This window comes from Salvelinus namaycush, chromosome 30, assembly GCF_016432855.1.
Source record: "Salvelinus namaycush isolate Seneca chromosome 30, SaNama_1.0, whole genome shotgun sequence".
Taxonomy (NCBI): domain Eukaryota; kingdom Metazoa; phylum Chordata; class Actinopteri; order Salmoniformes; family Salmonidae; genus Salvelinus; species Salvelinus namaycush.
The window spans coordinates 26,850,331-26,862,675 of NC_052336.1; the positions used below are offsets into that span (position 1 = coordinate 26,850,331).

Genomic DNA, 12,345 nt, shown 5'->3' on the forward strand with positions numbered 1-12,345 from the left:
TGTGCAAAATCCATCTATCGACATTTCAGTGTTTTAATATCAATAAAACACAGTACACGTTGTTTTGTAAACAATAATTACGTTCATTTGTTTGTTTTAAAATCGAAACTGCGTCTCACATATTTTTGCTAGATATCAGAAAAGTGACATGCGCAGTGTACTTTGCGCAGAAGAGTCACAACGACAATAACAACAAACGCCGGTAGGTTCAATTTCGACGTGTTTTTTTTGTTACTAATGAATGATATTTATAGTTCGTATTCTTCTAAGTTAGCACCATCTCGGGTGACTCTGGTTCACTGTTACCAAATAAATGTCTGATAAGGAAATTGCTAGGCTAGCCGCAAGCCTGAATGCTAGCTAGCTATACAACAAATTGTATAGAACACCGATCATATTTATATCTAGTAGAGACTATCTCTGACTTATCTAACTGGACATTTGGTTAGAGATTAAGCATATCAGACCAGAACATACTATTGAAAGAAACAGACCATGCTGAAAACACAAGGCTCTGTTTTGATGCATTCAACAATGCCTTTCTCTTTTTTCTCCCTACAGAATATACATAACGAAATGGCTATACAAATAGCCATTCTGGATTGTGACCTGCTGCTCCATGGCCGTGGACATAAAACTCTCGACAGGTTTGATATAGAGACTGTTTCAGATGAGTTCCTATTAACAACATTTGGATTCCCTCGAGATTTCATCTATTACCTGGTGGAACTACTGCGTGACACTTTATCACGACGTACGCAACGGTCTCGAGCAATAAGCCCAGAAGTTCAGATTCTAGCTGCTTTAGGATTCTATACCTCAGGATCCTTCCAGACGAGGATGGGAGATGCCATTGGCATTAGCCAGGCTTCCATGAGTCGCTGTGTGACAAATGTAACCAAGGCACTGGTTGAGAAAGCGCCAAAGTGCATAGGATTCATGAGAGATGAAGCCACAAAACAGCAGTCCAAAGAGGAGTTTTTCAGGGTAGCGGGAATACCTAACGTCATGGGGGTTGTAGACTGTGCCCATATAGCCATTAAGGCACCCAATGCAGATGATTCTTCATATGTCAATAAGAAAGGCTTCCATTCAATAAACTGTCAACTTGTGTGTGATGCCAGGGGACTTTTGCTCAGTGCAGAGACTAACTGGCCTGGCAGCTTACAGGATAACTGCATATTTAAACAGTCTTCAGTGTACAAGGAATTGGAAGAGCAGGAAAATCACGAAGGCTGGTTATTAGGTAATATAGCTGATAATCCTCCATTTTAAACTTTCATTGTTGAAAATATATATATATTTTTATTATTGTCTTGCTCTTCAAGCTTCCCTCTTTCATAATGTCTAACCTAGCCATGCCTTTTCTTGTAGGAGACTGCCACTATCCTTTAAAGAAATGGCTGATGACACCTGTCCAGTACCCAGAAACTTCAGCAGACTTTCGATACAACCTGGCTCACACTGCCACTCATGAGATTGTGGACCGCACGTTCAGGGCCATTCAAACCCGTTTCCGTTGCCTGGATGGGTCCAAAGGCTACCTTCAGTACTCACCTGAGAAGTGCTCTCACATCATTCTGGCCTGCTGCGTCTTGCACAACGTGTCATTGCAATCAGGCTTGGATGCCTGGACGTTTGAGAGGACTGATATACCAGACCAGTCAGACGACGGCAGTCGAAAGCCAGAAACTGTGGACTCGGAGGCAGTCCGAATCCGCCAGGAGCTCATTCTTAGTCACTTCAGCTAGGTCTGCATGCTCAGAATCAACAGGGAAAACACTGTTTCACAGAGACACTGCCTGCAATAGAGAAGTGGTTGACACCAGATTCTGTATAAGCAGAAAGAAAGATGATTTTGTGACAAATATAGGTTTTAGTAGGTGTAGATGTACAGTCGCTTCAGAAGGTATTCATACCCCTTGACTAATTCCACATTTTGTTGTTGGATTAAATTGATTATTTTTCTCACCCATATACACACAATACCCCCTAATGGCAAAGTGAAAACATGTTTTTAGAAATGTTTGCAAATTTATTGATAATTAAATGTGTATCCTAAAAAACTCTGTAGTCCTTTCTGATGACAAGCATACCCATAACATGATGCAGCCACCACCATGCTTGAAAATATGGTGGTACTCAGTGATGTGTTGGATTTGTATGTATATGTAAAATGTATGTATATGTTGCAGAAAAGCTGTAAAAAAACGAAAAAGATATTTCTCCTCCAAAGAGGGGCGGTGGTGGAGGGGTTAATAAAACAATTTTAAGCCCTAATAGCGGACACATATCTCAACATGCTCACAACATGCCATTGGATACAAATTATAAACATTTACATACAGGAAAAAAATGGTGCAAGTCAAATTCTACTCAAATACTGTATTTGGCGGGTTGTGAGCATGTTGAGAGATGTGTCCATTCTTAGGGCTTGATTCAATCAGATAAAAAAAGTGCATGTTTTGGATTATTTGTATTCTGTACAGGCTTCCTTCTTTTTATTCTGTCATTTAGCTTAGTAATTACAATGTGTTCGATCCATCCTCAGTTTTCTCCTATCACAGCCATTAAACTCTCTTAAAGTCACCATTGGTCTCATTTACATTTACATTTAAGTCATTTTGCAGACGCTCTTATCCAGAGCGACTTACAAGTTGGTGCATTCACCTTATGATATCCAGTGGAACAACCACTTTACAATAGTGCATCTAACTCTTTTAAGGGGGGGGGGGGGGGGTTAGAAGGATTACTTTATCCTATCCTAGGTATTCCTTAAAGAGGTGGTGTTTCCGGAAGGTGGTGATTGACTCCGCTGACCTGGCGTCGTGGGGGAGTTTGTTCCACCATTGGGGTGCCAGAGCAGCGAACAGTTTTGACTGGGCTGAGCGGGAGCTGTACTTCCTCAGAGGTAGGGAGGCGAGCAGGCCAGAGGTGGATGAACGCAGTGCCCTTGTTTGGGTGTAGGGCCTGATCAGAGCCTGAAGGTACGGAGGTGCCGTTCCCCTCACAGCTCCGTAGGCAAGCACCATGGTCTTGTAGCGGATGCGAGCTTCAACTGGAAGCCAGTGGAGAGAGCGGAGGAGCGGGGTGACGTGAGAGAACTTGGGAAGGTTGAACACCAGACGGGCTGCGGCGTTCTGGATGAGTTGTAGGGGTTTAATGGCACAGGCAGGGAGCCCAGCCAACAGCGAGTTGCAGTAGTCCAGACGGGAGATGACAAGTGCCTGGATTAGGACCTGCGCCGCTTCCTGTGTGAGGCAGGGTCGTACTCTGCGAATGTTGTAGAGCATGAACCTACAGGAACGGGTCACCGCCTTGATGTTAGTTGAGAACGACAGCGTGTTGTCCAGGATCACGCCAAGGTTCTTAGCACTCTGGGAGGAGGACACAATGGAGTTGTCAACCGTGATGGCGAGATCATGGAACGGGCAGTCCTTCCCCGGGAGGAAGAGCAGCTCCGTCTTGCCGAGGTTCAGCTTGAGGTGGTGATCCGTCATCCACACTGATATGTCTGCCAGACATGCAGAGATGCGATTCGCCACCTGGTTATCAGAAGGGGGAAAGGAGAAGATTAATTGTGTGTCGTCTGCATAGCAATGATAGGAGAGACCATGTGAGGATATGACAGAGCCAAGTGACTTGGTGTATAGCGAGAATAGGAGAGGGCCTAGAACAGAGCCCTGCGGGACACCAGTGGTGAGAGCACGTGGTGCGGAGACAGATTCTCGCCACGCCTGTGGGATTGTCAGGTAGGACGCAATCCAAGCGTGGGCCGCGCCGGAGATGCCCAACTCGGAGAGGGTGGAGAGGAGGATCTGATGGTTCACTGTATCAAAGGCAGCCGATAGGTCTAGAAGGATGAGAGCAGAGGAGAGAGAGTTAGCTTTAGCAGTGCGGAGCGCCTCCGTGACACAGAGAAGAGCAGTCTCAGTTGAATGACTAGTCTTGAAACCTGACTGATTTGGATCAAGAAGGTAATTCTGAGAGAGATAGCAGGAGAGCTGGCCAAGGACGGCACGTTCAAGAGTTTTGGAGAGAAAAGAAAGAAGGGATACTGGTCTGTAGTTGTTGACATCGGAGGGATCGAGTGTAGGTTTTTTCAGCAGGGGTGCAACTCTCGCTCTCTTGAAGGCGGAAGGGACGTAGCCAGCGGTCAAGGATGAGTTGATGAGCGAGGTGAGGTAAGGGAGAAGGTCTCCGGAAATGGCCTGGAGAAGAGAGGAGGGGATAGGGTCAAGCGGGCAGGTTGTTGGGCGGCCGGCCGTCACAAGACGCGAGATTTCATCTGGAGAGAGAGGGGAGAAAGAGGTCAAAGCACAGGGTAGGGCAGTGTGAGCAGAACCAGCGGTGTCGTTTGACTTAGCAAACGAGGATCGGATGTCGTCGACCTTCTTTTCAAAATGGTTGACGAAGTCATCCGCAGAGAGGGAGGAGGAGGGGGGAGGGGGAGGAGGATTCAGGAGGGAGGAGAAGGTGGCAAAGAGCTTCCTAGGGTTAGAGGCAGATGCTTGGAATTTAGAGTGGTAGAAAGTGGCTTTAGCAGCAGAGACAGAAGAGGAGAATGTAGAGAGGAGGGAGTGAAAGGATGCCAGGTCCGCAGGGAGGCGAGTTTTCCTCCATTTCCGCTCGGCTGCCCGGAGCCCTGTTCTGTGAGCTCGCAATGAGTCGTCGAGCCACGGAGCAGGAGGGGAGGACCGAGCCGGCCTGGAGGATAGGGGACATAGAGAGTTAAAGGATGCAGAAAGGGAGGAGAGGAGGGTTGAGGAGGCAGAATCAGGAGATAGGTTGGAGAAGGTTTGAGCAGAGGGAAGAGATGATAGGATGGAAGAGGAGAGAGTAGCGGGGGAGAGAGAGCGAAGGTTGGGACGGCGCGATACCATCCGAGTAGGGGCAGTGTGGGAAGTGTTGGATGAGAGCGAGAGGGAAAAGGATACAAGGTAGTGGTCGGAGACTTGGAGGGGAGTTGCAATGAGATTAGTGGAAGAACAGCATCTAGTAAAGATGAGGTCAAGCGTATTGCCTGCCTTGTGAGTAGGGGGGGAAGGTGAGAGGGTGAGGTCAAAAGAGGAGAGGAGTGGAAAGAAGGAGGCAGAGAGGAATGAGTCAAAGGTAGACGTGGGGAGGTTAAAGTCACCCAGAACTGTGAGAGGTGAGCCATCCTCAGGAAAGGAACTTATCAAGGCGTCAAGCTCATTGATGAACTCTCCAAGGGAACCTGGGGGGCGATAAATGATAAGGATGTTAAGCTTGAAAGGGCTGGTAACTGTGACAGCATGGAATTCAAAGGAGGCGATAGACAGATGGGTCAGGGGAGAAAGAGAAAATGTCCACTTGGGAGAGATGAGGATCCCAGTGCCACCACCCCGCTGACCAGAAGCTCTCGGGGTGTGCGAGAACACGTGGGCAGACGAGGAGAGAGCAGTAGGAGTAGCAGTGTTATCTGTGGTAATCCATGTTTCCGTCAGTGCCAAGAAGTCGAGGGACTGGAGGGAAGCATAGGCTGAGATGAACTCTGCCTTGTTGGCCGCAGATCGGCAGTTCCAGAGGCTGCCGGAGACCTGGAACTCCACGTGGGTCGTGCGCGCTGGGACCACGGTCTCACGGTGAAATCCCTGAGCGGTTTCCTTCCGATCCAGCAACTGAGATAGGAAGGACACCTGTATCTTTTTTTAAATTTTACCTTTATTTAACTAGGCAAGTCAGTTAAGAACACTGAGCTCAGCACGCACTGAGCCCCAATTGTGTGGGAGTGTATTGGGAGTCCCCAATGGGACTCCCAATAACGGCCGGTTGTGATACAGTCTGGAATCAAACCAGGGTCTGTAGTGATGCCTCTAGCACTGAGATGCAGTGCCTTAGACCACTGCACCGCTCAAGAGTGACTGGGTGTATTGATACATCATCCAAAGTGTAATTAAAAACTTCACCATGCTCAAAGGGATATTCAATGTCTGCTTTTTTAAATTTTTACCCATCTACCAAAAGGTGCCCTTTGCGAGGCATTGGAAAACCTCCCTGGTCTTTGTGGTTGAATCTGTGTTTGAAATTCACTGCTCAACTGAGGGACAGATAATTGTATGTGTGGGGTAAAGAGATTAAGTAGTCATTCAAAAATCATATTAACCACTATTATTGCACACAGAGTGAATCCAGCAGCTTATTATGTGGCTTGTTAAGCAAATGTTTACTCCTGAACTTAATTAGGCTTGCCATAACAAACAAGTTGGAAACTTATTGACTCAAGACATTTTAGCTTTTCATTTTTAATTAATTTGTAAAAACTTCTAAAAACATAATTCCACTTTGACATTATGGGGTATTGTGTGTAGGCCAGTGACACAACATCTCAATTGAATCCATTTTAAATTCAAGCTTTAACACAGCAAAATGTGGAAATATTTGCAAACACTGGAATTGTCTACAAGAGTGCAGGGTGTGGTGTACAAGATTTATACGCTCCAATAAATACATGTGTAAATGACTGGTTCATTTATTTTACTCATTATACGCATAACTATGCACAACTATTTTTAAAAAACTATACAGTTTAAAGTTCATTCCAAAAACTCTTTGATAGAAAGTTAATTCGCCATATCTGTCACGACCGTCGTAGGGAGGAGACCAAGGCGCAGCGTGATAAGCGTACATACTTCTTTATTTAAAGAATGAACACTGAACAAAATAACAAAACGAACCGTGAAGCTAATATGGCTAGTGCAGACAGGCAACTAAACATAGAATAAGAACCCACAAATACCCAAGGGAAAATGGCAACCTAAATATGATCCCCAATCAGAGACAACTATAAACAGCTGCCTCTGATTGGGAACCAATTCAGGCCACCATAGACCTACATATGCCTAGACTTACAAACACCCCTAGACATACAAAAACCCTAGACAATACAAAACAAGCATACCCACCCTCGTCACACCCTGACCTAACCAAAATAATAAAGAAAACATAGATTACTAAGGTCAGGGCGTGATAATATCAAAGGTTTGTTTGAGTTAACGGTGAAAAGACCAAGCTGTCTCCATCGCACAGCATGCTTGGCTATCAACAGCAATAAATCAAATCAATTTAATGAGACTTGGAAGGGGCGCGCCCTTCCAGATTGTTTCATTTTGAAAAGGGAAACTAAAGGCAATGGATGGACTGGACTGTGAGCTGAAAACCTGAGCAAATGATGGAGAACAAACATATTTCTGTCTCCCAGCATCTTATTGAGTAATTGGAGGACCAGACATAGCGAAGTGATTGAAGAGAGTGAGTAAGGATAGACAGTATTTCATATACGTTGCACCGATTTATTTTATTTTTTTTAAAGAAAATATGCATGAACAGATGTAGTAGGAGTTCTCAGAACTCTGCTGAATCCTGGTTTTGAACTAATTGTTGTAGACGAAAATAAAAAAGTGTTCAACTAATGAAGATGAAACAAAAAAGTAAACAGCCGTCTCATCACTTAACCTGTCAAATGGAAACTCACAAGTGTCACGAACCGGCTCAGAGCCCGTAACAAAAGGGAGACCACGTGGAGATAAGGAGTAACAAAATATATTTATTAAATAACGAAACTAGGTATAATATACAATGGTGTGTGTAATCAGTAATCAGTAGTGTAAGTGAATGTTTTGCATGCATGAATGTGATAATGCAGGGTGTTGAAAGATGCTAAAACAAACAACCAAAAAGCACCATGAAACATAACCGAATCTATCAAGGTGTCTGCATGGAGAGAGTTCCCTCCATGAATGGGGAAGTGGTGTATTTATCCTGGGAGAGTGGGCCCAGGTGTTTCCCATGTAGCTGACGACCCTCCCAACTCCGCCCACCGGCATCCTAATAAGGAAACAAGAGCAGAGAGAGAGAGAACGGTAGACAGAGTGGGAGGGTCGTCACACAAGGTCAAGGACATGGTATGTGCACATCTTGCAAAAAAACATGTTCCAGGTGCTGGATTTAAACAACAATTGTAGAGAACAAAACAAACTGGCGTATGCTCCCAAAAGCGTATGCTCTGCCCCTGCTAGAGTCGAAATGTTGCCATGAACAGACCACTTTTGAGAGCATAAAACCAGTGTACAGATGTATCTTGCTCTTTATTAAATAACAGCTCAACCTTTGTGGTCCCCCCCCATGTCTCTTGTTATCTCTCTCTCTCTGCAGGAGTCTGTGGGTTCTGCAGCACCTTCTCTTGAGAGTTCCATTAAATGGGCCGATGGTTTCCTTATTATGTATTCCATCACAGACCGGAGCAGCTTTGAGTCTGTCTCACACTTAAAGAGGATGAGTATTGATCATGTCAAGCAGACCCTGGGTGAGATGACAATTTTACACTTGTGGAAACACCAGTAAAGGGCAATCAAATGGAGTCTGGAGGGGAGGGCATCTCATTATTGCAGAGGTTACATCTTCTAAGAGGCTCTTTTCAGAACCTACTTTACATAGGCTAGTCCAGCTATCTTTTCATTGAAGGATATTACGCTTTTGTATGTTTGTCAAATGTATCATAATGATTCCATTAAATCACTCATGACCAGGGGAACTGGTTTTATCAAGGCTGTGTTAAGCTGAGTTTGACTGCTTACTGCTTTTGCTGTAGTAAAAAACGTAAGCCACTGTTACACACCAGTACAGTGATAAAACAGTAGGTCTGCTTATTGTAACGGCAAACGTTATGTGCTGGTTGTCTTTTCTGCATAGCCTCAAATTCCTTGCAAGATACAGATAGACCATCTTAAACAAGATCATCTCTGTGTATTTTGTGTGTGTTTTGTGTCCCTTTAATAGGTTTCTAAACTCTGTTCCGTGCTCTTTCATCAGGCATACCTACTGTAATAGCTGTGAATAAATGTGACATGGAGAATGGAAGGGTGGTGCGGGCAGGAGAAGGAAAGGCCCTTGCCAGTGATCTGAGGTGACATGTTTCAATGGATTCACTTGTCTGGCGCCATCAGCAACAACTTCCAATCGGCTATATTCTTATTAGCCTTGGAACACTGAATCAACTACATTTTGAAGATGTGTGAACTAAAATGTAGTAAAAGTTTTTGCCGACACAAGTGAATTAAAATATAAAATCAGCCAGTGGTGAATGATCCATGCTGGAAAACCATTTCTTTGTCCCTCAACCATATCCATACATTAAATTGACCAGTTGACAATGTCCAATTGTTTTCAGTGGGTGATGAGGAATGGAGAACTGATCTTTAGCCTCTTGTGTATGTTCAGGTGCAGCTTCTTTGAGTTGTCTGTGGCGGAATGTTCTGTGGCTGTGGAGGTAGCGGTTGAGAAGTTGGTATGAGAGGTGTCTGGAATACCAGCGCCACCTACTGGCCATGGACAAACAGTCACGCATGCTCCAGATGAGGCACGCACTGAGCCTCAAGCTCCCCCGCAGCAAGACCATGCAATGGTGAAGAATGCATTTCACAGAACACACACACAGTGGGTCTATGGCTACATATTGGTTAATGCACAATTGCATAGAGGTTCACACAGCTTTGATATGGCACTTGACAACATCAATGGGAGTTTGACAGAAAGCAGCTGAAAATGGATCGGAAGTTGAACTTTGACCAGGAGTTATTATCTATTACTACCACCTGTTTGACAGTGAATTGTTTGCTGTCTACAGTGTTTGTAACAAGAACTGTCACACACTAAATCTTGATGGCTGTTTATAAATCAGGATATATTTATACAGAGAGAGAAGAGAAGCCACAATTACAACTTTGTAATTTTATTTAAAAATGGTCAAATAAATAAATACAAATTGATCGAATGCTCCAAAAATCTTGACTTACTCTGACACTGCAATGGAATTTGCCAAACACTGCATACAAATAGCTACATAAAATAACTCAAGTACAGGAAAGAGGTCAAATAAATCAGTGGATCACAGGCAACAAAAAGGATTGGTAACAAAACCGTAGTCAAAAATAAACAAATACTTCTTTTAAAAAATTATTGTGAAAAAATACAACTGACAAATATTACAAGAGAGTATGCAGTCTGTGTAATAAACCATTTACACTATATTCGGCACATTAGTGCCTTTGACTTGCTACAATGCATCTTAACAAAGAGGAAGAATACTTTACGTTGAGAAAAAGCCTTCTAAATTAATGAAATTATATGAGTGCATGAAGTAAGAGGTGGGACAGAGGTTACAAGAAAGGGGGGGGGTCTCCATATTGATGGAAATGAAATGCAACTAAAACACTTGAAGGCCACAGATGTGACATGATATAGCATGAGAATAACTGTTTTCAGAACTAATCAAGATATGCAGAGATGAAGAATCGAATCAATATTGGTTTCCTAATTGGTTGCTCTCGTTGTGAATATTATTTAGCTGGTGTAGATCATAAATGGAAATAAAAAAGGCTTTAAAATCATTCTTTGGATATTAACTTTGTTTCCATTTTTTTTTTACCCACAACATGACATTTACTTTCTTTCACAGCACAAAGCACTACACAATATTTGAGTTGGCCATACCACATCCTCCTCCCTAAGTCAGAAAATAAAAACAATTACGCCCATAATATTCAGCACTTTGCCTTCAAAGTTATGATCCAATAAAAGTCACTAGTTGAGAGGGACATTTCAATTCCTACATGAGTCATTGGAGTACGTATACAGTACATTAAACATTTAATGGTACAGCTGTAGCTTTCAATATACTGCTGTAACACTTTACATTAAGGTAGCCTATACACCTGGTTACTTTTTGTTACTTATTCGTTATAATGGGTTATAAACTAAAATTTGCAAACGACTAAATAACAGATTATAAACGACTTATGAATATTTTATGAAAGGCACCTTAAAGTAAAGTGTTAACAAGGTTGGAAAGGTGAAATTCAGTTCTATATATGAAAAGTAGGAATGTTTTTATAAGTATAATCATGTCCATACAATCAATTTGCATATGTAGGCATAGGTTTGTTGAGGTTTTGACAGCTGTAGTTTTGTTGTTGGGCTCATCATGCTGAGCACAGATGGGGGAGTGTATTTGCTGAGATCCTTATTATTTCTATTGCATTAGAGGCACCGAGAGCCACATTTTCTAAGCTTCTGCACCAAAAAGGTCCAATAAAAACACATCAAAAGGATTATAAAGATAAGATGAAGAATATGTCAATTATTTAACAATATTCTGAAAGAAATCTGGCCCCAATTATACATTTTCATGGTAAGTATGTGTCATTGCTGCCACTTTTATCATTTTCATCTTGGCCTGTGAAGATGGCAAGTCAGGAGAGAACTAAAGGATTTAACACTGTTGAGTATTCAACCAAAAGGTGCATTATAATATTTGCTAATTGCTTGTATTTGAGGGACTTGGTGGAGGGACAACTCAAATAGTAGTTCAAATCACAATCCTTATTTTTCATACACTGGCAAGTCAAGTCAAAACAATCAGAACTCTCTTACGTGATGACTCAGAGCAACTGACCCCTTGTAAATAGAATAGGTTCCCATTTTAGCCTATCATCTCAGTTCTGTGCAAAGAGAAGTAGATTTCCTGAAGTGGTTCATCACAAATAGACAATATTTCCACAATTCATTGAATTTTTTTGTGACACTCAAACAAGACCAACAATACACCGAACAGTTTGTTCACGAGGCGCAACATTTTCTTAAGGCAATTGCTATACAATGGCAAGTACCGCAGGCCAAAAGGAAGAGTGGCCTCAACACAAGACACTGGACTGGGCCATCACTTATTCTTTAACTAATGCTTTCCTTTTGATCTGGCTATAGATTAAAAACCGATTTGCATCTTCTCTTGTGCTTTCCAGTTAATTGCATTATTATTATGATTTTTTAAATTTTGAAACAAAACATTGCCATAGTTTGGGTGCATTTCATGTCAGAGGAAATATATAGAGCCCTGTAAAAGCCTTCAAACTCTCTAGGAAAGGCACCCCCAGGGGAACCCATACCGTACGGTGTAGTACAGCAAGTAGGCCCTGTGATGAAATGATATGTTTACTGGCAACCTACTCCTTCATTTCCATTTAACGTCCCTAATTTCTCAAGTGTTTCACAACTAATATATCTACATTGCATTGCAACTCTAAGGACTTAAAACATGTAAAACGGCAGGTTATAAACAAAAGCTACACATACTGTACAAAAGTGTAAAATGAAAAGTGACTTGTCAGTGTGGTGGTGTAAAATATAATCATTCAAATGTTCATATTTACTTTAGACATGTTTATGGCAGGATGAGGGTATGTGGTTCGGTTCCAGTTCTTTTTTGCCAACAAGTTTGTGCTTTTCCTATAGCGTTCCTGACAGTTTTTCCAAACAACATTCGGAAAA

The 12,345-nt window shown here is 42.7% G+C and overlaps 2 protein-coding genes across 2 annotated transcripts; both read left to right on the forward strand.

Annotated features, from left to right (window-relative positions):
- Positions 1-137: 137 nt before the first annotated feature.
- Positions 138-2,589, forward strand: LOC120025029 (putative nuclease HARBI1). The gene is made up of 3 exons (XM_038969461.1): positions 138-202; positions 562-1,246; positions 1,375-2,589. The coding sequence occupies exons 2-3, from the start codon at positions 577-579 to the stop codon at positions 1,749-1,751; spliced, it is 1,047 nt and encodes a 348-aa protein (XP_038825389.1). The 5' UTR covers positions 138-202; positions 562-576; the 3' UTR covers positions 1,752-2,589.
- Positions 2,590-7,950: 5,361 nt separating this feature from the next.
- LOC120025079 (ras-related and estrogen-regulated growth inhibitor-like) lies at positions 7,951-9,428 on the forward strand. Its single transcript, XM_038969515.1, is given in 5 exon segments — positions 7,951-7,959; positions 8,176-8,326; positions 8,833-8,926; positions 9,241-9,321; positions 9,323-9,428. Coding segments are annotated over 5 exon segments (441 nt in total).
- The last annotated feature ends 2,917 nt before the right edge of the window (positions 9,429-12,345 follow it).

Excerpts from the sequence above, each read along its gene's own strand:
- LOC120025029 (XM_038969461.1), top strand. The coding sequence starts at position 577 with ATGGCTATACAAATAGCCATTCTGGATTGTGACCTGCTGCTCCATGGC. Across the intron at positions 1,247-1,374 it reads TCACGAAGGCTGGTTATTAG|GAGACTGCCACTATCCTTTA; the intron begins GTAATATAGCTG and ends CTTTTCTTGTAG.